This window comes from Doryrhamphus excisus, linkage group LG13, assembly GCF_037039965.1.
Source record: "Doryrhamphus excisus strain RoL-2023G ecotype Guam linkage group LG13, RoL_Dexc_Guam_v1.1, whole genome shotgun sequence".
Taxonomy (NCBI): Eukaryota; Metazoa; Chordata; class Actinopteri; order Syngnathiformes; family Syngnathidae; genus Doryrhamphus; species Doryrhamphus excisus.
Genome location: NC_136369.1, coordinates 12,756,773 through 12,782,247, shown reverse-complemented (window position 1 = coordinate 12,782,247; position 25,475 = coordinate 12,756,773). Strand labels below are relative to the sequence as shown.

General features: G+C 42.2%; 1 protein-coding gene across 7 annotated transcripts in view; it reads right to left on the bottom strand.

Moving 5' to 3' along the window:
* Nucleotides 1-77: 77 nt before the first annotated feature.
* The window catches only part of pax6b (paired box 6b), a 33,857-nt gene continuing 8,459 nt past the window's right edge, over nt 78-25,475 (bottom strand). The window contains exons 2-18 of one of the 7 annotated variants that reach the window (XM_078795813.1): nt 23,109-23,221; nt 18,179-18,341; nt 17,964-18,073; nt 13,156-13,360; nt 11,335-11,409; nt 11,103-11,156; nt 10,500-10,523; nt 8,624-8,754; nt 8,340-8,375; nt 8,037-8,252; nt 7,633-7,798; nt 3,773-3,931; nt 3,578-3,660; nt 3,354-3,504; nt 2,685-2,797; nt 2,417-2,558; nt 78-642 (exon numbers count right to left, since the gene is read on the bottom strand). In XM_078795813.1, the coding sequence (XP_078651939.1) occupies nt 557-642; nt 2,417-2,558; nt 2,685-2,797; nt 3,354-3,504; nt 3,578-3,660; nt 3,773-3,931; nt 7,633-7,798; nt 8,037-8,252; nt 8,340-8,375; nt 8,624-8,754; nt 10,500-10,523; nt 11,103-11,115 (1,320 nt within the window). In that variant the 5' untranslated portion in view covers nt 11,116-11,156; nt 11,335-11,409; nt 13,156-13,360; ... (1 more) ...; nt 18,179-18,341; nt 23,109-23,221 and the 3' untranslated portion in view covers nt 78-556. The remainder of the gene's footprint in view (nt 643-2,416; nt 2,559-2,684; nt 2,798-3,353; nt 3,505-3,577; nt 3,661-3,772; nt 3,932-7,632; nt 7,799-8,036; nt 8,253-8,339; nt 8,376-8,623; nt 8,755-10,499; nt 10,524-11,102; nt 11,157-11,334; nt 11,410-13,155; nt 13,361-17,963; nt 18,074-18,178; nt 18,342-23,108; nt 23,222-25,475) is intronic. The other 6 variants (XM_078795809.1, XM_078795815.1, XM_078795816.1 and 3 more) reach the window with 6 other exon arrangements.

Sequence of the window (25,475 nt, the reverse complement as noted above, 5' to 3'; positions counted from 1 at the left end):
GTCTACCATTTACAGACTACAGGCTTCTTGTTGCTTCCGTGTGTCGTCCTCGCCGCATGTTGGCGTTGATATCTGTGTGTGTGTGTGTGTGTGTGTGTGTGTGTGTGGACAATAAATAGTTTCTCCAAAGAGTCTTTCAAAATGATATGCGTCCATGCAGAGAGTCGTTCAAAGATAGTCGTGGCAGCAGAATGTCTCAGCTTCATGCGTCCCATCATTCATATTCACATAAAAATGGCCTGTTTTTTTACTAACACACCAGAGAGAAAAAATAGGAAACAATGACTGGAAATAGTAAAAAAAAAAAAAAATGTTTCGGGGTTGTTTTTTTTTGTTCCATAAAAATGTAAGCGCGGGCACTTTACAGAGGTCCATTTATTTCAGTCCTGTCGTCCTCCTTTGAATGTGCCAGCAGCTACACAGGTCCTTGTTCTCCTCTCCTCTCCTCTCCATGTGTGTGTTTAGGTTTTTAATGTGTGTGTGTGTGTGTGTGTGTGTGAGGAGCACACGACAGGTCCACGTTGGAGGTGCTCACAAGGTGAAGTAGCTCTTGTCTCTACTGTAGTCTGGACCAGTACTGAGACATGTCAGGCTCGCTCCCTGGGACTTGCACTGGGACAGACACTCCAGGAGAGATGAGTCCTACACACGGAGAGGGAGGGAGAGAGAGAGAGAGAGATGGGGATGGGAGGGAGACGAGACGTGAGACATGGAATCTTATTGCAGCAAGTAAGTAGACATAGGAATGGATGTCAATATTTGGGGATGAAGAGGAGTATGTGGGAATTCTATGTGGTTGAAAAGATGAACGCGCTGAACGAGATGAGTACAAATATATTCCCAAAGTAAAATAATGGCCTTTTTCATACATCAATATTACAGATTTCATATTGTCGTATTACCACTTCTAGTAAAATTACAATTTTGGTGTGATATTACCACTTTTATATTCAAGTTGCAATTTTTACCATCATAATACAATTAATCAACAACTATTTTGGTAATTGTTTGTATTCAAATAAGTAAATATCATCAGATTTCAGCCTTTCAATTGTGAATATTTTTTATTTTAATCTTTATGTTTTCACCAAAACAACGTTTTCACACATATTGTAAAACAGTGATGGGGTTTTTTGCCTTTTTTCTAATATGTTGCATATTCACATTGATATTCATTTGGTCCATCTTTGGCCTAACTCCATGAATTGAAGCGGAGAGAGATTAATCAGCCAGAGATTAATTGTGCATTAATTGTGACTGTGTACTTATTTGCTCTGTCTATTTCTATTATTCTATTTCTGAATAAAGAAGCAGAAATTTTAAAAGTGTGTTTTTTAATCTGATTAATTGAAAAAAAATAATCGATTAATTGTTTTTTTTAAATAATCATCAGTTGCTTTTCCTTTATAATATTACAACATTATTTTTGTAAAAGTAAGACTTTTTTATGTCAAATTATGACTTTTCAGTCAAAATATTACTTCCTTTTTTATGCAAACTTCTGGTAAAATTTGTCGTCAAATTCCAACTTTTTCACCTGATTACTACGACTTTCCTATTGTCAGATAACTTCTTCCGTCGTGATATTCCAGGTGTGTCCATCCCAATTTTACAGATTTTGTATTGTTGTATTTTAACATAATTTTTGTAAAATTCAGACTTCACGTCTCGACTTCTCTGACGTTTTTGTTGCGATATTACGACTTTTGGATTGTGAAGTTGCATTTTTTTCCCTTGGTATTACTACTACTTTACTGTTGTCGCAATATTGTCACACTTTGTTTAACTTTTTCCTCCCATGACAAAATAATTTCTTGTAAAATGGTTATTATTGATTATTGGATGTAATATGACTTTATCCTCATCAAATGAAAAGGTTTTTTTATTGCAACTCTTGTATCATAATACTGCAACTTTTATCTCATATGTCTTTAGTTAGTAAAATGTCACGCTTCTATCATAATATTGTAACTTACATCTTGGCAATCTTTATGATGACTTTTTGTATGGTAGTAGTTTAAATCCCCAGAGAAGGTTTGCAGCGCTGTTAGCCTGGTAGCGCACGCTAACAGGTGAGCGGTGGCCATTAAAAAGGCGGCACGCCATGGCATTTAAACAGAGAGTACAAGCGGCCAATGAATCACATTAATTAGCAATTTAGCACAGAGGAAATGTGCTTCCGCGCCATTAAGTCGTCATGACTAGAAGCAGCATATATACGGCACAACCCCCACCCCCCCACCTCCTTTAATGGGCCGCAACTAAACTACGGGCTGGGTCAAATAAATAAAAATGAGAAGTAGAGCTGTGGATGCACATGATGATGTGGTAGCTCCTAATTAGAGAAGGTGGCAGACGACCACTACATCCCCCCCCCCCCCCCTCCGAGCATGTAAACAATGAACTCTCTGCCTACCTGTTGAGGTGGTACCAGAAGTGGTCATTGATTGGCTGTTCATATGTGCCTGCATATGAGGGGGCGTGTATGTTTCGTAGCTCCGCCCATTCACAGGCGGACTGGTAGGCAGCATGCAGGAATAGGAGGAGGTCTGGCTGGGCTATAATAGATGGAAGGGGGGTGGAGAGAATGTGGACATTAGCTTAGCATGGTTGGCAGTCGTCGGGTCTGATTTCTTTTTCTTTAGCCCGTAAGCTTGGCAGATTCAGCGTTGAATTGAACTCACTTGCATAGGTAAATTGTTTGCCATGGTGAAGCTGGGCATCGGGGGCAGTGCACTGTAGGTGTTTGTTAGTGCTGAGTCAGCGCGGCCCAACATGGAGCCCGAGGTGAACGACACTGCAAGGAGAGGAACAGGGGTGACACACTTACACACAAATAAACACTTTACTGTAGCTTCACGTGTTTTTGCAAAGATGACGCCTTAAGGCTTGGGCGTACTCAAACTCAAGGCCAGATGTGGCCTGCCACATCCGTTTATGTGGCCCGAGAAAGCCTGGGAATAACGCACGTCACCTTTTGTTCCTTCGTTTGGACGGAAAAGTGTACGGTGTGTAGTTGTTCTCAACTTGAATAGTCATAAGCGACATTAAGCAAGTGTAAAGTGTGGTTAACTTCTTTTTACACTTGTATAACATTTAGCTCATTCGCTCCCATAGATGTATTTTTTGCACAAGAGGCACAAAGATGTGATGATGCAACTCCACAGTAGAAGAGAGCATGTTTGGTGCAGTTTTAAGCCAAAAGAAGGTGCGGCATCTCGCTGTGTTGTAAAGGAGGTTCATTTTTTTGCATCTGCAACACTAAGTTTCACTTTAAAATGACTTTGCTGGAACCTGACGGTGTTGTTTTCAAGAGGGAATCCAATCCAATCAACCCCCCCCACCCCCCTTACCAGGCGTGGTGGGCTGTGGGATGGCCTGGTACACACTGGTGCTGAAGCTGCTGCTTATAGGAATGTGACTGGAGGAGTTGTTGGCCTGTCGCCGCTGGTTGCGAAGCTTCTCCTCCCGCCTCCATTTTGCTCTCCTGTTGGAGAACCATACCTGACAGGGAAATCACTTCTTAGTCCATGCTGCTTTTTTATATCGAGAAAAACAAAGATGAATGGATGCTTACTTGTATTCTTGCTTCAGGGAGGTCGATTTTGGCCGCTAGTCTCTCTCGTGCAAAAACGTCGGGATAATGAGTTCTTTCAAATTCTGTACAAAAAAATACACATTTAATGAAGGAGTCTATGGTGCCTTCAAATGACATAGTATCTTAATGGACGCGTTTATATTTTGTACTCAGCTATGAAGCGACTGTCCGCACCTTTTTCCAGCGCCTCGATCTGCTCCTGCGTGAAGGAGGTACGGTTTCTCTGTAGCTTCCTCTTCAGCTGCAAGCGCATCTGAGTCTCCTCTGAGTCCTCGCCGTTGGAGCTGATGGAGTTTGTGTTCTCTCCTGCGCCGTCTTGTGGCTGGCAGCCATCTGAGAAGAAACAAACAGATATGTTATTTTATCTTATTATAGGAGCGGAAAAGGTATTGGGCCCTCGGAAGTCAATATCCGCATGGTGATGGTGATGGTGATGGTGATGGTGATGGTGATGGTGATGGTGATGGTGGACGCCCATCCACCATCTGCAGTCAAGTCACTTAAGTGTAAAACAAAGGAAAACAGAAGAATCTAAATACAAACAAGGTTAAAAAATCCTTCATTGGCGCCCATTCTCACAAGTAAATGTGCAAGCGATTCCGGTTATATCGACAACCGCTCATGTCAGCTAATCCGAGTGGCAGCAAAAATGTAACAAGAACAAAAAAAGTGCTTTCAAACTACAAGCGAATTTCTCAAGTTGCACACAACTCCAGTCTTTGGCTTTTAGAACATGATGGCAACACTTATTGCAGGATGGCTGACACTGATATCACACAAGACTTGGCTTTTTGGTAACACAGTTGAAAAAATACACTGAATTAACACAAAACTTCACATTAACTAAATATTGATTAGATTTCAGCTCAGTGAGCACCGAGTGATTCATGTTGGGCATGTGTTTTGCTTGTTCTTTGGCTTTTTGGGGGACTTTACAACTGAAAATAGGCCCAAGTTTTGCTTTTTCTTTGGATTTTGCAACACTTAGTGACAACCATCATCATATGAGACATTAGGCCAATCTTGTAACACTCAGCAAGCATAAAAATGTAATCTTAGATTGTGCTGACTCAGTAAAAAAAAGGAACATCGTTAAGCAAGACATTAGCGTGTACTTGATTGGAGCTCAAATTACCTCAGCATGCTTTTTATTTAGCTTTTATGCCCCATCGAGGTTAGCTTCTTTTTACACTTGTGTAGCAAGTAAAAATGAGACGCAGCATTAATCCAGACTATAATAATAACAATGGATTTGATTTTATATACCTATATACCTATATACCTCAAGGTACCCAAAACACTTCAGCGTTCACTCACACACTGGCGGTGGTAAACTATATCTGTAGTCACAGCCGCCCTACGACCTCTCCATCCACTACCAAACATTCATACACCAGTGTGGGCAGCACGTGTATTGCCCAAGGACACAATGACAGTAACTGGGTGGAAGGAGCAAGGATGGAACCGCCAACCTTCCGGTTTCTACCTCCTGTTCCTCTGCCAATGCCTCCATCCTCTAATTGCGTGTTTACACCCTAGAAACCGTCTATGTGGCTAAAGGCTTCACCATAGCGACGGTGTAAGATTATTTCTATTGTTTATTAAATATTGTGGGAACAAGACGTTCAGCTTGACTGTGCAACAATGCTGCGTGTTGTCAAAAGCTGACAAGATGCGTCCAGCCCCTTTTCAGAGACATGTATTAAAATCCCAAACTCACTTGCACCCCCCCCCCCCCCCCAGTCCAAAGCATCAATGGTGGTTCCCATATGGGCGTTGGTATATAACCATTGAGGTGACCACCAACTTTATTTTGAATAGCCGAGGGGGCTTTTCAGGGCGATACAATGGCTTCAGGAGTAAAGGGAAACCATTAAACTGTGGACACAGGCAGGGACGAGCAGCGAGCCCACGGTGGGTGTAATATATGGGTGGGTTGGGGGGGGGGGGGGGTGTATGACCCATACAAAAGGATCCTCTCCCACTGGAGCTGCACAGGCCACAGTCTTTTTTGGCATTGTGTCCAAGAGGAGGCCGGTCAACAGAGCTTTGAGTCCAGTGTGTTAACCCTTATCCACTAGCATCATTAATCACGTCCACGCCACTCAGGATTTCTGTCCTCAATTGGAAACAAATGAGTGAGGAGAGAGCATGCAAGCCCCCCCACCCATCCTACACCCACCCAAACAACTCAAAAATAAGGCCAATCTATTCACCACCATGAGGTGAACCCCCCCCCCAACACCACCTCCCTTAAAAAAAAGGCTTATCGACTAATGTCTGTCCACTTGTTGGACATCATTATCACGTCGAGAAAGTCCACGCAGCGTGCAGTGCACATGTGGAAAATGCTTCCTGCAGGCCTGACACAATATTTACAGCACAGTTAACCTGATGTCACGCCACACTTTGCACATGGAATCAAACGAAACACGCAACTATTCTATTGTACAGACAAATACTTTGTGGGGATAATCCATAAAAGGGGGCTGAATGTGCTGCTATTATCCTCCGTCTGCCAGACCCCGGTGACGCCGCTAGGATGGGATTTGTTTTCTTTCCAAAAGCGCTGGGAAATAAACTCATTCTTTAGTATCGCGATGTGTCAGCCACTCAGGCGGAAAAGCAGCATAAAAAAAGAGAGAAAGAAAAAAAAAATAGCGAACCAATTGCGGCACCTTTCAGCCAATGAGACCGGATCAAAACACTCTTGAGAAACCGCTTAGAAGCGAAAAGGGAAAGTGAGAGACTAAATCCTAGACGGGATTTACAGACATATAGGCAGCAACAGGGAACACCTTTTATTCCTTGACTGTGCACTGAAAATGGTTGGTGGGGGGGGGGGGGGGCTTCAATTTTCCTCTCTATTCTAACTACCAAGCACTCATACTATAATAATAATAATAATAACATTAATATTAGTTGTAGTGGGGGCAGTTTTAATTACATTTTCTTCATTTTTATGATAATTATACTCCCATTACCATATGGTGAGTTTAATTTCTATTTTCTTCCTTTTATTTTAATAAAAGTAAATGTACAAATTATTATTATCATTAGTATTATTAGTAGATGAATATTTATTTAATGCTTTAAATGAAATACATTAATTCCAATTAAGTAGAATATGCCTTGCTCAGGAGCACCTCAGCCGAGGGGGTGGGCGTGTGCTATTTATTTACCTGATGAATAATGAGCTGATTTTCTTTTTGAGGAAATCGAATAGATGGGGCCTTTGGGCACAGGCCGCAACCCTACCTAGTCCTATCATGGTTATTTTTATTATTATTATTATATAAATAGATCAAACGTAGCATACATTTAATTGAAAATGCAATACATAATAATACATATTTTTACAGCAAAAGGCTGATGAGGATAAGTGGTATAAAAAATTGATAATGTATAGCATAATATACATTGTTATCTAAAAGTATTTAATCATTTTAATTGCACGAAAAAGTAACCCAAATAGTAACAATTGGAAATATTATTATCGGATTCGTACCATCGTTATCATATTGACTTATGTTTATTAAAAAGCGCCATAATAATAATGATGATGATGGTGGTGATAATGAATGGTAGTTAAAGTGATCGTTTCCGCTTTAGTGCACGTTAATATCCCCCACCACTTGCTCAAATGGTGATCAAATAATTAAGCAAATGGTTATTTGCCTTCTTTTTCAACGACTAAATCTATAGAAGCCATTTATTTATTTTACATTTCAAGGCCTGCTGCAGTGCTGTTGGGCCTTCCAGTGAGAGCTACAAAAAAAAGACAAAGGCCTCTGCTGCTAATGAGCAATTACACGTTGCGTGGAGAGTGGGAGTGTTTCTCATCAGCCATCATTTCGTGTGGAAGGAAACATTCCTTTGTGCACGCACCACACCTCTCGAGTGGGAGGACGGGGCTGTCACGCATGTCCATGTCCACGTCCGCGGACAGTGGAGGCATTGAGGCCCGGTTGTTTGGGCCAACTAAAGTGCACGCTTGCAACAAGGTGTCTCCTGATGCGGATGAGGCTGCTCACCTTGATTGGGCTGGCCGGGCACTGATGTTCCGGGGTACCAGCCGGGCCGGGTCCCCCAACTTCCTGTCTGACCGTTGAGCATCCTCAGCTTGTCATACATGCCATCTGCGCCCATCTGTTGCTTCTCACTCGCCAGGTTGCGGAGTACTCTGTTTATCGATGACACCTGAAGGGGGCCCAACATGGCGCATACGTGAGAGGAGAAAGTGTGCAGCAATGTAAGGAAAGGGAATGGATAATTGGCTGTGTTTTGGTGATTACGCGCGTGCGCACTTTGAATTGAGCATTAATAATAAGACTGAATGGTTGGATGCACCCCGCACGCGTAAACACAACAAAAGTCATTAGATGGTACAAATGCAATCATGCGCGTGCAGTGTCTGCGCGTGTGTGTGCAGACTTACACTGGGTATATTGTCGTTGGTGCAGATGCCTTCCGATAAAAGCCGGTCGCGGATCTCCCAGGCGAAAATCGACGGACACTCCCGCTTGTACTGCGCAATCTTGGCGACCACCTCCGGCGTGGCGACTCGAGGCTTGCTGCCGCCTATGGCCCGCGGTCTTATGGAGCCCGTCTCATAGTAGCGGCCCAGGATCTTGCTTACGCAGCCGTTGGACACCTGGATGGAGACCAAAAGACACAATTCACATCCATTATTTAAGACTATCCGTGGAATGTCTTGCGATGGCGTTCAAGTCATTATCACCTTTTCACTGTCCACCACTTGGACTTCATCATGGGTCTATAAACACAGAAAATATGCCTTGAATGGTAAATTAGGCATTTACTACAATAGAGCTATTTTAGTTTATAATTAGAGCAGGCATCTTTTTTTCCTTCTCCTGTTTCCTGTGTCCAAAGACAATAATAAAAATGTCTTTGCGCATCACTTGCATATGCGCACTGCCTGCATTCAAGCCTCTTTGCGGCTAGAACAAATGTAGGGAAAAAAAACATACAAATACAATAAAGTAGGAGCGCGGTGGTCACCTGTAGTATTCGTGAGATGTCGCAGGGTCGAGCACCGCTGTGGGCGAGTTCTACTATTTTCTGCCTAGTGGAGTCTGGCAGTGGTCTGCCGTTGACGAACACGCCACCGAGCTGGTTAACGCCGCTGTGACCTGCGTGGGCAGACGAAAGGGTCATCATAACCCCCCTTTTCTTTTATACTATACTGTCAAAAAAGACATGTAAACAAAAAAAAGCACATTTTGATTGTAAATTGTGGTGCATTTGAAGGATCACTGTTAAATTCTGCATAAAAACACATGCACAGTAGCACCATCTCTGCACAGGTTTGGTGTTAAAAGGGCATGGAACAACCATTGCATCGTTATCAACCCCTGCGTGGACTGCATCTCCACTTAAAAGCAACAGAAAAGCAGACCATATTCTGTTAAATTAGCTGCCATATTAAAATAGTCCAACCACATGCACACATTACGCACACATGAAAGTATCTTTAAATAGCATTAATTGTATTTTTTCTGGAAAAAAGGGGGAAATTGTGTTTAATTAAATATCCGGAATCCGCAAACCTGAAGCCGAAAGGGAGCGTGGACTCCCGGGAGTGTCTGCCCCACGTTCCGTGTTCCGCGCCTTGCTGCCTTCCCCTGCGCTGCCTCCCGCTACATTGACTCCCGGAGCCCGGGCTCCTTAGCAATAAATAAGCTCCAAATATAGACGAGGGGGGGAAGAAAATATGATGAGCCTGGCTGACATTTGTCTTTAAAATAAAACTCGCCGCACGTCAAGTTTGAGCTTAATTTCTGGGAATGGGCGGAAGTCGCCTCGGATCATGCACGGCAGGCTAATTGAAAAGATCAGTTGGAGCACTTTGTGGCAGCCACGTCACTTTGTGACACGGCTCCAGCGCTGCGAAATCGCATCGTCACGACAAATAGTAGCATGATAAAAACGAGCCTTTCTGTCTGCATTTGGATATCACTCAGACCAAATTGGACGCTACTCGTTTACCCTCCGAGGGTGGGGTGGGGGGGGCTTTGGTTTTATGGTGGCCTGAGGGGGGGTGTGCTACGCGCGGTCACAGAAACGAGGGCGCGCCTGGATTCTTAACATATTAAAAGTGACATGTAGTGTTTTCCCCCCTCCTGCTCCTCCTGCTCCTCCTCCTCTTCCTCTTCGCATCCTTGTTTGTATTTGACAACAAATGCACACTGCAGCCATGATGATGGTGCGCACCCATGTGATCAAAAGAAGGCCTCTTTCCTATCCCCTTTTGGCCGCCGTGTGTAATAATCTTCCATCTTGCGTGGATGTGATTGATGCTAAATCCACTATCATCCCTCCTGCTCGTTGCTAATTCCAGGATTACGTGGAATTAATGGACTTGTTGGGCTCAAATTGGCTTCGCAGCGTTAAAGCTCTGCTTCTGCTGCTACTCCATCACTTCTGATTTATGACCATCATATTTAAAATGCATGATCGATAAAAGCTGTCACATATAAGTCTTAATCATGGCTCAATTCCCTCAAGTGCCTGCAGAGTCCATCTCGCCCGCTGGCGCTGATTACTCGCCTTGTATTCTATTGCTGCTGCACTAATGGCAAAACATATGGTGTCATTTTGGACACTCCCCGCCATGTACACCCAGGAGTTATTAGGCACAAAAGACGACCGAGGCCCTCCGTGACCTCTGGACAACCCAAAAAGGGGGCCAGGGGAAGTCACCCCCTCGTGTAAAATAAGAAGATAATAAGACAGTTTTGCCAAGCTTCTGAACATATTTGTTAATGCATTGTCATTGCCCACTCACCACAATTAAAAAAAACACTTTTTTGCACAGATTACAGCACAGACATGAGTGCATATGGAGGATGTAATGTAGTAAAGTTATTGCACACACCTTCATCACAGATGTCATACACCTCTTGTCCAGCAGCAAGAGAGAAAACGTTCATGTTTAACTTTCTTTTTGTCTTGTTTGCACCAGGAATTAGACAGCATTCAGCCCAACTTCCGGTCTAGTCACCCACAAGGTGCATGTAGTGTGTGTGTGTGTGTTTTCTATGGGGAAATGATTTGCATAAAAACATTATTTCTCTATTTCATGCAGGCGTATCTTGTATGCAGCCTAGCAGCCAGTCTTAACGTTAATGCAGGCGCCTGTGCAATTATTTAATAGCAACTCAAGCAGAAAAAAAATCTCCCAACCCCCCCCCCCTTTCCCTCACCGGTATGATTAACTTGTTCAATAATAACTTTCATGACCAAAAATGAATTAACAGCAATGAAACGAGCGTCAAATGAGTGACAACACACCTCCCTCATGTCAGTCATGCAAATGTAGGCCTATAATACACTTCCACCTCCTCTTTTAAAAAGTTATTGCACCATAACAATCAGGGCGTAATGTCAGAGGGAGGGGTAAGGGGGGTCGCTTCCATGCAAACACTCACAATTAGAACATTCACAGCAGGAAATAAAGATTTTAAAAAGACAAACTTACTGTTTTGCATCATTGAGGCTACGCCAGACTCCCACGTCGCTTGGTTGTGGTATTCTAAGCATCACAAGGGGAGATCATAAAAACAGGTAAGTATCAGATTAAAAGGGACATTTTTTTCTATAAGAAATACAAATAGTTTTGTCATCTCTTTCCTTGTTTTGATTTTTTTTAGTAAGATATTTGGTGAAGTTTAGCATCCTTTTTGTGTTGTATGTTTTTGTATTAAACTTGCCTGGAAACAGAGTTGACTGTCCACTCTTATTACAATTTAGTCAATCATCTGCCGTTTTCACTACTTAATGCCTCCCTATAGGACAGAGCAAAACAAGACATTAGCACAGCCAAAGCTATACTGATGTACTCATTTATTCTCATCGACTAATCATCATCTTTTTTTTCGAACTTAATCCAAACCCTGTACAAGCGTACAGTGCGAAAAGAAAACAGAAAGAGTAGGATCTAGGATCAGAATGGGGAGGGGAGGGGTTTTTAACAATGCACCCCCTTTTAGGCTACCTCAAACCCGGGGCGACAGCTCGGCCTGGGCCGCTAGAAACACGCACAGCTTCCCCACTAAACACACCAACAAGTTCACATTAATACAAAAAGCCGGAGGCATGCATCCCACCCCCTTCGGGACCATTCACACACACATTCTCTCACACACACACATGCGACCGTGACCCCGGTGCAGCAACTGTGTGTGTGTGTGTGAATGCTGTTTTTTGTTTTGTGTGTGTGTGTTTTTTTTACTCTGGAGAAACAGAATTATTTCTCGCTGTTAAATATTTGGTGGTAGTTTGGTGCCGCTGGTGCTGTGGTTGTAAAGCGCGTCCAAACACACAAGAGCTCAGTAGGGCGCTCAATTGGAAAAGACAAATGCATTAAAAGAAGCTTTTCAATTGGGGAACAGATAAGGGGAAAAATGGGGCCAGTGAGGGAGAGTTTTTTTTTTCATGTTAGCTCCCTTCCATGCAGAGTTGTGTTGTGGTCTAATAGTGTTTTGGGGATGTTAAAGTGTGCACTTGCTTGTGCTGCACAGCGCTGCCCGGTCATTAATCACATTAAAAATTCCATCACACAAACGCTGGTCTACCATGCTTCAGAGCGGATATAATTTAAATAAAATGCATGTAGAATAATTGTCATGGTGCAGCAAATAGGAATAAAAGCATCATTCCAAGTGTAAATTGCAGCAAGGCACTACTCTAAGTAGCTTTAAAGCTTGGGTATGGCGCATGTGGTTAATCATTTATTTAAGGTCGAAAGCTCAAACGTTGTTGTTCCCGGGGTTAACTATACCATCTAATCTGCATTTCTTTTGCTTTAGTAATCCGGAACAACAATGTCTTAATTCAGTATGCTTATTCACACAACAGCATGCCGAAAGAATGAGGCAGAGTGAAGGCCTCATTTTTTGCAAGTGGTTCCAATCTACAAACAATGACACACAATATTTTTAGAAGCAGGTGTATCGATAAGAAACTGGCTGCATGTGAAATTATAGAATAGAATATGAATAAATATGAATATATGGGAAATTGCTGATATTATTTAGGTGCAACAATTAGGCTGGTATTTTCAAGAAGATGAAATAGATCACACAAATTTTAAAATGTGTTTTTTGAAAGCAGTCCAGATGCAAATTTAATTTACTATATTAACATATTTACTTGTTTATTAAAATGTGATTTTTTAAATAGATTTTGTTGTTAGTCTAAAAAGGGGGTATTCTCCTCACTATTTGTGTTTGCCTCCCTCTTTTTCTGCAAGAAGTCTCTTGGCTGAGTGGTCGGCATGAATCAATCTGACGCCTTTGCTCAACGGGTCATTGCGCCCAATTCTCCACAATGATCACTCCACTTTTTTACGCTCTTATAAATAAGGCAAAATGGAGCACATCAAATTGGTTGAAATAAATACTAAGTGTTTAAAATGTGTTAAAAATACTAAGAGGTGTTTTTGCATTAGTTTTTAAAGAAATACTGGCACCAGAAAACAAAACAAAAAATAACTTAGGGGTGTTAATTTAGGGTGATAAAAAACATCTTACCTTTTTGGGGCATCCTGTGTCGCTGTCAAAACCAAACTGTGCTGCCTATTTGTCCACGGCCCACACACAGGGGGGGAAAACAGGGGGAAAATACCCACGATGATGGCGGGTCTTCTCTCGTAGAAGTGAAGGAGAGTGGGGCTGGATTAAAAAAAATAGTTTCCAAAAGGGTGCTGGAGTGGAGAAGAAGACGGAGGGGATATCCCTGCGAAGGAGACAGAGATTGACAGTGAACTCAGATGTCAGGACGCAGCGAGTTTGGCGTGGATGTGCGCTGGCGTGGGAGAGAGCGAATGGGAGAGTGGGCGAGAGAGAGAGAGAGAGAGAGAGAGAGAGAGGGAGGAGGGAGGAGAGGGAGGGAGTAGGGATGGAAGGAGGAGGTGGGGGTAAGAAAGAAGGAATGAACACACCTATGCTGATTGGAGAAGGGACAGAACAAGTGTATTAATGTATGTGCTCCTCCTGGTCCTCCGCTCTTCACTGGCCCATTAGCGCGACCCGACCTCTGTCATCATCACCCCCTCCCCGACCCCCGTATAAACACCCCCCTCATCCAACCCCCACTCCGGCACCATACACAGCCAAAAGCGGGAAACTGGGCCGAGTCACAGCGAGAGAAAAGACAGGATAAAAAAAAGAGGGAGTCTTGCCCCCCCCCCACCCCCACACACCCCCTCTGTCCAAACCCTACTAATCAGCCCGGTGCATGCAAATGGGGCCTGAATATTGCTAGAAAAAACAGACTCGGAAGTTCCACACAGGACAAGAATTCTTGCAGTGTGAATATGGCCAGGTCACCACGCTGAACAACAATAAAGAGGACACAGTCATTGTCCGAATATCACTGTGGATTATTTAGATGAGACTATATAGCAAGTCCCTCACAACATATGAACTTTAATTAGTTTTTTACTAGATTGTGCTCTATGTTTAACGTGGTAGTTTTGTTTTTTTTTATAAAAACGGTACACAGACTGCTGTTGCAGTGAACATGCATTATAGTGGTACACTGTATGGCAGCTGTGTTTGGTGCCTTGCTCATGGGTAACGCCATCCCATAAGACACTGTATAAGAACGTATACAGTGTGTGATGTAGGCCCATAGCCTGTTGGTTTAGAAGGTCCATAGACTTCACTATAAAATAACAGTACAACATATTTTTCATGCATGTTAATAACATTAATGTGACCAATGACATCTAAAATAATTAATTGAAACACACATATAATTATAATATAATAATAAATGTTTCCAAGTGGGAAATTAGGGGCGAGAAGTTTGAGCATCTTATGTTTTTGAAATACTCCTTTATCTTGTCTATTTATACATTCACATTTTCTATTAATTTGTGTTAAAGCCCTTATTTGTTTTATGTATGATGTGTTTTTTTCTTATTATTGTTATTTTACCTTAGCTTGGGTCTGTAAACATTTCTGCCTGGCTATGTTATTATTTAAGTTTTTAAAAATGATATTGTTGACCAGATATAAAAGCTAAGCAATCAAGTAAGTCTTCCTTTGTTTTACCAGGCATCTTATTGAATACTTATAGATACATTATTTCAGAATGTATATCATCAGCCATCACTCCCCAATAAAACAAATGTCCACCACGTGCTTTTGTTGACTCTTTTGGGTATCACCCCCCCCCCCCTCCATACATCTCCTCCCCTCCCTGTCAACAAGAGGGGCCGTGCGTAAAGAGCGCAGCCTTTAGGCAAGCTCGGCTGCTTTTTATGGCCACATTTGCGCGGCAAAGGCGACGTCACTCCGGCGGCCTGACGAGCAGCAAATAGCACGCGTAAATAAAAGTGGAGCAAATGAGTGTGTAGCCATGGCCACACGCTGTCCTAAAACACGGCGCTGGGTGAATGGTCGTCTTATTAGGGCACACCTCAATGCACCCAAAAAGCAGCCCCTCTGCGCCCATGTGTGTTGCAGCTTGTGGGCTATAGCAGCTCCTCAAAGATGGGGAGGAAAAGGAAGAGTTGCATGCAGGAAAAGAAGGGGGCGTAAAAGGGGCAAAGTATAAGCAAGGGGGGGGGGGGATGGGAGCTTTCCATGATGAAATGAAGTCATGGAGGCCTACACTTGACTTCTTTGACATGTGAAAAAGTGGGAGAAGTCAGAGCTCATCAATAAAACACTTTGGAGGTGAAAGAGGGCTCCCTAACAACCATCGCATTCCGGACTGGGCCTTCAATGAGGAGACAAACGACCCTGCCAGGGAGAGAGAGAGACAGAAAGAGAGCGAGAGGGTCTGGCTTTTACTTGAATGGGGGCCCTCAGTGGGCCGGCGAGATAATGAGCTGAGAGGAGCTGCTCAAAACTGTCACTGAGGGTCCCGCGGCGAGGAACAACACTTTGGCCAATTCTCCTTCATCAAACAAGCCGTAAACTAAACGAGCACATTCATGGTGCTTTCTTTCCCTTTGCTACCGTGTTTCTCCTCACTTGGTGCTGGTGGATCAAGTCTATGGTAGACCCACGCAGCTTACAGCACCCCACCCCTTCACACATGCTCATTATTAGACATACATTAGACCACAAACACCCCCCTCCCTCCCTGACTTAGGGTCATGAAGTACTCTCGTGTTGGTTAGTGTAAACACTCTTATTACACCACATTTCAATGCAAAACTGAAATTGTCACGTGAAAAATATTTTTCTCGAGTGACGTGGATCAGGTGTAGCAACACAATGTAGAAAAATAGTTCATATCTGACTGAGCTCACGTTCAGATTATAAGACATGCCTTTATTCGTCCCTCAGTGGGGAAATTTGCAATGAATTTATTATTTTTTAATTTAAAATCATAAGGAACTATATGTAGTTGATATGTTTATTATTGTGATTGCAGTTTGCAGTGCATGGTGTATATGTCATATAGTCATGATTCAATGTTTAAAAAAAACACATTTGATTGTCAGGTACAATTCCGTTATTATTGCAATATGTGCAAAGTATTGTAAACAACTAAACAGTCTGCATTACACTTGTTGTGTTATTGCTGAAATGAATACCAATAGAAATTGAACATTAAAAGGGGAAATTTTGTGCTATTCAGGATGTGATTCGAGTGCACCTAATAAAGAGTCCAGTGAGCGTATACTTGCCATTGCATTTCATCTTGTGATGTCAACCCTCGTCCAAAAAAACAATAATAGCAGTCTGCCTTTGCAATGCAAAGTGTTATTGCGGCTCAGTGGTCACACAGGCTGCAGCTGTCAAAAACTCACCCCTCTATTAACCTTCCTCCCCGACAAAGACACACACAATGCCAGATGAGTGTGTCAAGTAGTTTTCTTTGGAAACAATACCTCATGTTATTGATTTCTCTTGGTTAAGCTGTAAATCCGCCCCGATGGCCAAAACCTTGTCTTCTCTCTCTCTCCTTCTCTCCTTTCTGTCTCTCTCCAGAAACCTTGCATGCCAATAGGCCCTCCGCCTGCTCAGCACAGTTGGAGCATAATATTTCCTACATGCACTACGGTAAGTTGGTGGGCAACAAATAGCGAGCAGGAGGATAGGGGGTGGGGGTGTATATGGGCTGATGTTGGGAAAGCAATTAGCCCAATTCGGATTAGCAGCAACTAATGTCACAAACCCTTGAAAAGAAAGCCTAATCTGGGCGCTATTTTCCCCCCATTGGCGATGTCAGTTTTTTGTGCGTCCACTGGAAACTTTTTAAATACACACACAAAAAAAGAAAGGAAAAACAGAAAACAGTGACATTGTTTTTTGGCCCAGTGTACTATTTGGCCTAAGGTATAAATGTGTACAATTACTGCAAATATAATTGTTCGGAAAACTGAAGCTGTAAATGTATCTAAATTGAAATGGGGCATATGAGATCATTCTAAATTATATAAGATATATTTATATGCAATAGTATTTAATCGAATTTCATTACGTATATTATTATAATTACTATTATTGTTGCTGTGAAATGTGTTTATTGTTATTTAGTCAGTAGTTATTTTTTTATGCATTATAATTATAAATAAATAAGAAATGTTACATTTTGTAATAAATTAGATCTCCGGAAAAATGTCAATTTGAAATGTGTATGTTTGATAAACTGACTTGTCAATCACGGCATTGTTAGATTTGTGAATTCTAAAGAGCTTTCATGAGGACATCTGCTTGTTAACAATGTGTAATTAGATTTTAGCAACCATATTAGACAAAAATCACCTGCCAATTAGATTACATAGCCATGCACATTCAATTCATCTCGTTTATTTTGATAAGGCACACAGGGTGGAACGTTTCAGCAATATATTATTATTATTATTTGTATTTATTAAGGTATTTTATGTGGTATTATCATAATAATCCCACAGCAGTAATTCCATGGAAGCCCTGTCCTGGCAAAAGGCTGAAGCCAGGCTGGGATCAACAGTGAGGCTAATGGTGTCACAACACCGGCCCGCCACGCGTGACAGGAGGAAACACTGATGTAACCTCACAAAGTCTCACCTTAACACACACACACGACTGTCTGGACATACTGTACTCACAATACTGTACAACAATAGTAGATATTACACGTTTAATGTACAGGCTGGAGCAAGTATTGGTTTCCCTCAGGCCTGCACGTGCAAGGACTGACATGCGTCTAATTCCTGGGTGAATGCACCTAATTACACGCTTTTTGTGGTCCATAAATGACAACAAAACCCCTAATCAGCTCGCTTTGTTTGCCTGACTGTGAGCAACAGGAATCGCATTTTCAGCGTTAAATAGCCTAGTCAAATATTGTGAATTCAGGTTCAAAAGTTAAAAAAAAAATACTTCAAACTCACCGGATGAGAAGCAGCTGACTGTTCCGGTCGGTATCCTGTTCTGCGTGTAAAGTCTCTTTTTCTTCTTCCGACTCTCCTTTGTTTGTCTCCCCCCGTGGAAACTCGTGGACCTCCGATATAGAAACAAGTGTGCCCAGGCTTTAGATCCGTGGCTGAGTGGTAATGTCAATGAGAGTGAGTGGCGAGGTAAGGGAGGGAAAAAGTGCTCTTCTTACCAGCAACTTTCTCCCGTCAGCATCAGGCCAAGCTCCTCTGTGATTGGTTGCTGCGGCGCGTCCACGTCACACCTTAGCCGGGCGGCTGGGCTCAGAGAATGGGGAAGTGCGCCACAAGGTAGCTTGGACGGTGGGTGCGTCCCTTTAAGGACGGTGCACTCTTCTAGGACAATACAGTGTGTTTTGTGATTAGACGCTCAAATATTCACTTTTCTGTTTGGAAATGAAAAAAAATGTATTTACATTATATGGACACTATTGGATTATATGAATTATTTATTACTATGTTTTCAATACAAATGTAATAACCAGAAGCACTATAGAGTATACGAACATGCAGGGTCCAAATGAATTAAGTACCTCTGAAAGCATATTCCCTATCCTTCTGTTTCTAGGCAAGTCACCAATATGTTTACAAAAAGATTTCTTATACACAGTCTGTCTAATGCCCTGTAAGTGTGTGAAAGTGAGACAATTATTCTTACTGACTGGACAATAAACTGCAGATAACAATTATGGCGTACGTTTCAATCTGACCCCAAAGGAATCACTCATACTTTACAAGTACTATAGCAGTCAAATTCCCTAAATAGCTCTAGATTTTGTGTTTCCTGCGAAAACTGCCTGTCCAAGTGCCTATAAGGACTTACGGTTTGTGCCACAAGCTTCGAACCCAACTTCATGGGAGTTGCTAAACAATATAGCAGTTGATAATAAATGGCGATTAATCTTTTTAAAATCTCTGTTGTTAACCTGCAGCCATATGTGTTGGAACCCCAGTCCGATCTCGAAATAGAGACTAGACAGTCCGAAGTTTCCCAAGAAAAGAGGTTACTTTAAGACGTACTTTAAGATGGTAAGTAGCTTTAGCATTTTAGCGTTAGGTTTGCTACAGCATCTGTAACATTTTTTGCGGGACTACCAATGTGTAGGGAACTCCTATGATGGCGTCTTTAGGAATTGTAAACAAAAGTGTCTTTCCCTTACACCAAACACTTTTTATGAGACATGCCAGCAACATAAACACAGAAGTAGAGCTTAGGGGAGGGCAGAGTGTGTATCTGGCCGACAGCCACGCCCAGAAGGAAGTCTGCTCCTCTGTGACATCACAAAGGAACAGTTTTGCAACGCCCTCTGAAAACCAAGCGTTTTGAGCCATCCCATACTTTTTTCAGGGCTCACTTCCAAATGCCCAAACCTCATTAATTGAAAGTTTGGCATGGTTTAACATGAGAATACAACATTCGAACTACATTTATAGGTCAGAAAAGTGGGAAAAGCATAATAAGTCCCCTTTAAATGACATCTGCTTTGGTTCTTGTGGTATTGATGCGGTACTTATTATGTTATCTATCCATAATATTGTTGTTGTCTATACTTGCAACTTAAAATACAGTGAAGTATTATTTTCAGTCTATTCAAAATTCACAAAAACTACCACATTTTCTGTATTCACTAGTTTCATAGTTGAGGTGGTCCTACAACTTATAGTAATGTGCAACTTAAATATTCAAATTAGGGGTGTCAAATTAGTGCATTAATTGCAATTAATTAATTGAAGTCATATTTAATGTATGTTTTTTAATCAATCTCCATAGTTTTTACGCAAGTTGCCATTTTATTAAAAAAATAGATTGTATGCATTGGGCTTCCTACGATTGATTTGTCGGAGGTGGAAAGCAATGATCAGTCACACCTGCAAATGGACATTGATTGGCTGTCATTGTGTTTGGGCTTGTTTAGCATCAGCTGATTTGCATTGTAGTTGGGAGGGCAAGGTGAGGAGCAGTGAATAGCAGCGAGGAGACGTGAAAATGAAGCAGCATTTGAGAGTTGTTGGTCCAACTACGAGAGTGAACTTGTTACAATCTGGTCTCAAAACTCGCATGAGGCGAACACAAGTTAATATATGATCGTAAGTTGTTATTGGAATACAGAAGCAGTGTGGATTACATCAACGCAGCATTAGAACAACGCTGAGCTTGGCAAGCTCAGCTAGCAGAATTGATTGATATGGGAAATATGGGTAAAAATGTCAATCTTCCAATATTAACACAGCAAAAATTAAAAATTAATATGTGTTTTTGTTTCATAAACACTTTACATTTTTAATAAATAAGGTATGACAGCACAAGCGATCATTTTAACTGTACAAATGACTGACACTATTTTTGTTGAATTCTGATAAAATTGGGGTTCGTTGTAGGGATACTCCAATTCATTGGCCACGGTTCAGTATCGTCCGTTTTCCGTAAACATTGTGATCGGCATATGCAGATAAATCCGTTTCAATGCCAAACACAAAAGCCGATCACCTGTGGCTAGCACTATTGCAACCCGCAGTGACCCTACCCTAGTGTGGTACCCCATCTAACGCCTTGGGCAGTGTCATTCTCACACTAACTGCTACCAAGAAAACTTGCAGGGGTAGCACTTAACCTTTAATAGATTAAAAACAATCTATATATTTATCTATCTGCACATGCTCAGTGGGCAACAGGTGAGGACAGTACAGGTGCTGAGTTAGAGCTCTATTGGTGAAAACAAAAATCATAAAACAAGAATTAAAGGTGAGTCAGGTATTTTTCCCTTTTAGTGTGGTAGCTCCATAAACTGTGCTATAATGGGGCTCTGGCTTTTAGCAAGGAGGGCTAAAAGGCTCTTTCACAAGCTGACATGTTTTGTGTCAATTTGAACAAGGCGGCGTGTAAATGGACAACCGCGATGACCGGCCGTCTCCCAGGAAGAGGAGAGGGACGTCGAGGTGGGGGCGTTGCGCACGCACTACCCACCAGTCAGGTCTGGTCTTGCCGTATGCAATCGCCCAGCCTGGTCCAGGAACGAGCATTAGGAGCCGGCGGTACCGTGCAACGCAGCAGGGTGCTCGACATCCGAGCTGGAAACGGCACGGGCAGCCCCCACTCTTTTGCTTATCAGCCTGTCAATAAACAGAAGACGAGCTGCAGCGGTGGAGGCCAGGTGCTGCCTTTCCCTGCACCCCCCCCCCTTTACCCACACTGCTCTCCATGAGCTGATCAGGCGTGAACGCAAATCTGTCCACTGCCGTCATCACGCAGCACCATCCCCTCCCTAAAACGACCCTGATTGTTTTATGGGAAATGGACCTTCAGGTTAGTATTTTACAACAGTACATCCACGTCTCCATGGTGACCACCTAACGCGCGTGCACGAAGAAGAACTTTGGACCGTGGCGAGATTTGGTTCTTGACTGACTTGGCTCATCAACTTTTCAACAAGTTATGTAATGATCGAACTCACACACATTTATGTTTAAGGTCCCATGTAGGATCCCATGTCCCCCCCCCCAAAAAAAAATGACTACAGCCGAATATGAAATATAAAAACCACGTGTTGTGACCCTAAGGTTTCTGACGCCTGCTGCCTGCCACTCAAATAACTGATACATTCAACTTAAGACAGAGCACAGAGCGTGTACTTCCACACACACCCACTATCTTTCACCTCTGTGTGTGAAATGTTTTAATAAGCCCCTCCACGCTCTGCAGTGTGGTTTGATTTGTTTTCCCCTCCATGCTCCCCCGGCCCTGGATGGAGACATTAGCCGAATTCCCCCGGGGTGATTGGATGCAATTTGTCCGGAGTAGACAGCCACGTCCTGGATGTTAGGAATTCACTTTGGCTCAACGTGACAAGGCTGACTTCGATCTACGATTGCATCTGAAAGTGCAGCGAGCGGAAAGATGCCATGCCATTAAGTGTCACCGCCCCTCCCCACTCCTCATTTTTTTAAACCAAATAATATATATTTCCCATGTAATTCTCGGCCAGGATCAGTCCATGCAAGTTGATATTATGGCGCAAATATTTGACCCTGTAAATTATATTCATTAAAGACTGACAGTTCTGCATTAAAAATAAACAAAAATGATTGACACCTGCCATGTATGCTTACATGTAATTGTGATGTGTTTTTTTTTCATTCGTGGGCTACATTTGTCACTCTCGGTGGCCCCACGAGTGGCTGAAGTCAGTGTCCGTGTCGCGCCGTGAGCTGACAGGGGAAAATGGGAGCTAACGAGCTTGTCAGATGTCCTGACAAGACAAATGAGAGCTCGTCACTCCCCGCGCTTTAATAACGTTTAATGGAAGCGTATTGAGCCTTTCAAAATAAAAGCGTTACAGGCTCTGCTTAATTACGCACGGCGAGGTAAATTACGCGTCAGCTAAAGGGCGTTGGCCTGTGCCCAGCACCGACACACTTGAGTGTGTATCTATACAATGTGGATGTGGAGTCAAACACATATTCGACCTAATGTTGGGTGCCTAATAATAAAAACAAATCCGAATGTATTGGATTTCATAACGTCGGTGTGCCTAAAGTTTTGACCCCTTTGCCAAGTGTAAGCCACCTGTCAGAAGCTTTATATAGAGAGTTGGCTGTGCATGGAGAGGGCTTCCCCTATTACTCGAAGCTGGATGACTTTAGTGAATAAAGCTGAGGTTGTGCATTCTTGTGTGTAATTCATGGTGTGTGATATAGCCAACACACGGTATGGTAGTTGTGGTCCTGATACAGGATCCACCAGGCACGGTTTGAGCTCCAAACAAAACAACATTTAATTTATCTACTTTATATATGCGCGCAACCGCGTGTGTGTGTGTATCTATATAGAAGTATGAGAACTTGCAAATATAATTTGATAGCCCATTAAGGCTAAATCCTACACCGTGAGCGTAGCCCCTATACACTAATAGCTATTGCACACTATGATGAACATTATGATTAAATAAGAGGCATGGTTGTTCATTTCCACACGATTCAACAGGCACAGCGAGTGACAGGTGACCAGATGGCATTTGTAAAGCTCTCACTCGACACTGTTTCTGATTGGAGGCAGCGAGATAAGCACGTAAAAACAGTCATCATTTCACTAATGCCATGCCTCACCTGGTCTTGGGCACTTTACAGTGCTTGCAGGGTCGGAGAGACTGGAACAACACCTGCTGCAGAGGACCACCTCCCAGAGGATGCACTGTGTCACACCATCGGCACGCACAAAACTGCAAAACACAGGAGGATGTGATACAGTAGATGTTTATAGTACCAGTAAGCACTGAGGTGAATAGATAATATACTGTATGTGGTTATGAACTCGCATTTTAAAGCATAATATTGCAACAAAATGGGAGGAAAATTTGCTAAATGAGCTATGTGTTTAATAATAGTAAATTTTTGTGCATATAAGACTGCAACAAACAGAATAATAGATGGACGTTTAAATAGTGTGTCAGGACAAACAGACGTGCAAAAACAGCGAAAACTAATGAGAATAGAAGAACAATACAACGTAATTTGCATGCGTAAAAGTGCACAAAAAATGACATATTAGGCAGGCCATTCCTTTTTGTCAGTAAAACTACAATAAAGAAAGGATGCTACTGGGGGAAAACAACAACCAAGAGGTATATTTTAGGGCATAGTCAAAAAAAGAGGAATATAAGTGATGTTACGGTAAACCGGTACAACCAGATATCACTTGCGTGCGTAAAAGGTAAAAAAAAGCAGTGTTAAAAGGAGCACATGGCTCCAAGCACAAAAAAAACAGCGAATGTGACAGTGAGCGCACATCTGTGTGATACGTATAAATGGATGCAGCGCCGCTGTACACGCAGAGGAAAAACCCGGGATGCGTAAAAGCAACACACACTAAATCAGGCAATAACGACGACAAACCGTGTGGAAAATGGACGCACATAGTGCAGCAAGAAATCACTTCTTCCTCCTCTCCCTCCCCCCTTTCTATCCCACTCCCTCTCTCTTTGGATGACAAAGCCTATGGTGAAGTAAATATTTTGAGGATAATTGAACTGATTGTTGGTTGCAAGTTTCTATGTCTTGAATATAATAAAAGCGAGTGTGCGCAGAGAGTGTCTCCCAGTCTTATTTGGCAACATTAATATTCATTATGTGGCCAATCCTAACTCACTAATATGCAATTCTACAGAATGCGTCAAGATGCATTATTGCTTTGCACTATACGGCTTGTTGTGTGTGTCTAAATAAATAAGAGCCACAGAGGCTGTGACACTGTAGTCATTAAAATGTGACATAAGTTTGACCTCTTTAAAAAGAAAAAAAAAGAGGAACGTGTCTTTGAGGAAAACATCAAATCCCACAGACACAAAAGGGCGAGAAGGGAAATGTATGTTTTGGAACACGATGTAGCACAGCAATGTCCTTATATTATCAGTACTTCTCTTGAGAAGATACATTTCCGGGTCATTGCATCACTATTGATCTGCGCCCTGCTGTGCACACTCGCAGTCTATACAGTGTTAAGCCTATAGAAACTGACTGTATATACTTCTAAATCTAATCACAAACGAACCTTAATTAGACAAGTAATTACTGTGATAATTAACAGCCTCCTTTTTTTAACACTGTGCTTTGATATGGCGCACACAGGCAGTCAGCATCAGCGATAAAGTCTTTATTATGATTGCTGGAAACCCATCTGGTAATAGTCTTGCCCGGGACCTCCTCCCCCCTAATCAAGGTTTTAATTAAAGACGGTTGAGGGCCACGGAGAACATGAAGGCCAGTAATTAAGACTAACATTGCATGGAGCCAACAGATGCAGTGTTTCTCTCCTGCATGTGCTGATGCAGAAAGAGGACCCCCCCCCCTCCAATGCAAAAACCAAGCATTAGTACATATGTAAATATCCAATAAGGATGCACGTTTTATTATATACATACTCGTCTTAACGTGCATCTTAATAGGCGACCTTATCGTGGTAAAACCGTCCAATACCCCCCTCAAAAAAGTGGTAATATTACAAAAACAAAGTACAACTTCCACCTTGTACAATGACGAATTTCCCCTCCCAAAATTCAATTCTTGTTGCGCAACATTACGACTTTTCTGTCCCCTTGGCTACCTTTGTAAAATGATGCCTTTGCTTATAATGATTTTAAGTTAAGATTCCACGCGTAAAACTAAACGATCGTATTCATACTTCTATTTATCGTTCAAATCTGACTTATATTTTATTCCTTTCTCTGCACTACAACCTACTTCTCTTATTAATTAATTACCGTAATTTGTATGACTTTATGCTGATAACATTCCGATTGTTTTCTTGGAACAATTCTGTCGATGAAATTACAATATGGGATTTTTGTAAACAATGCCAATTTATGCTTAAATGACTGAAAACGTCTTAAATTTACCACATTTCTTCCGACATATTTTGACTTTAGTCTCAAGTTTTGTTTTATGGTAACTTGTACTTTTCGGTTGGGCCTTAAAACT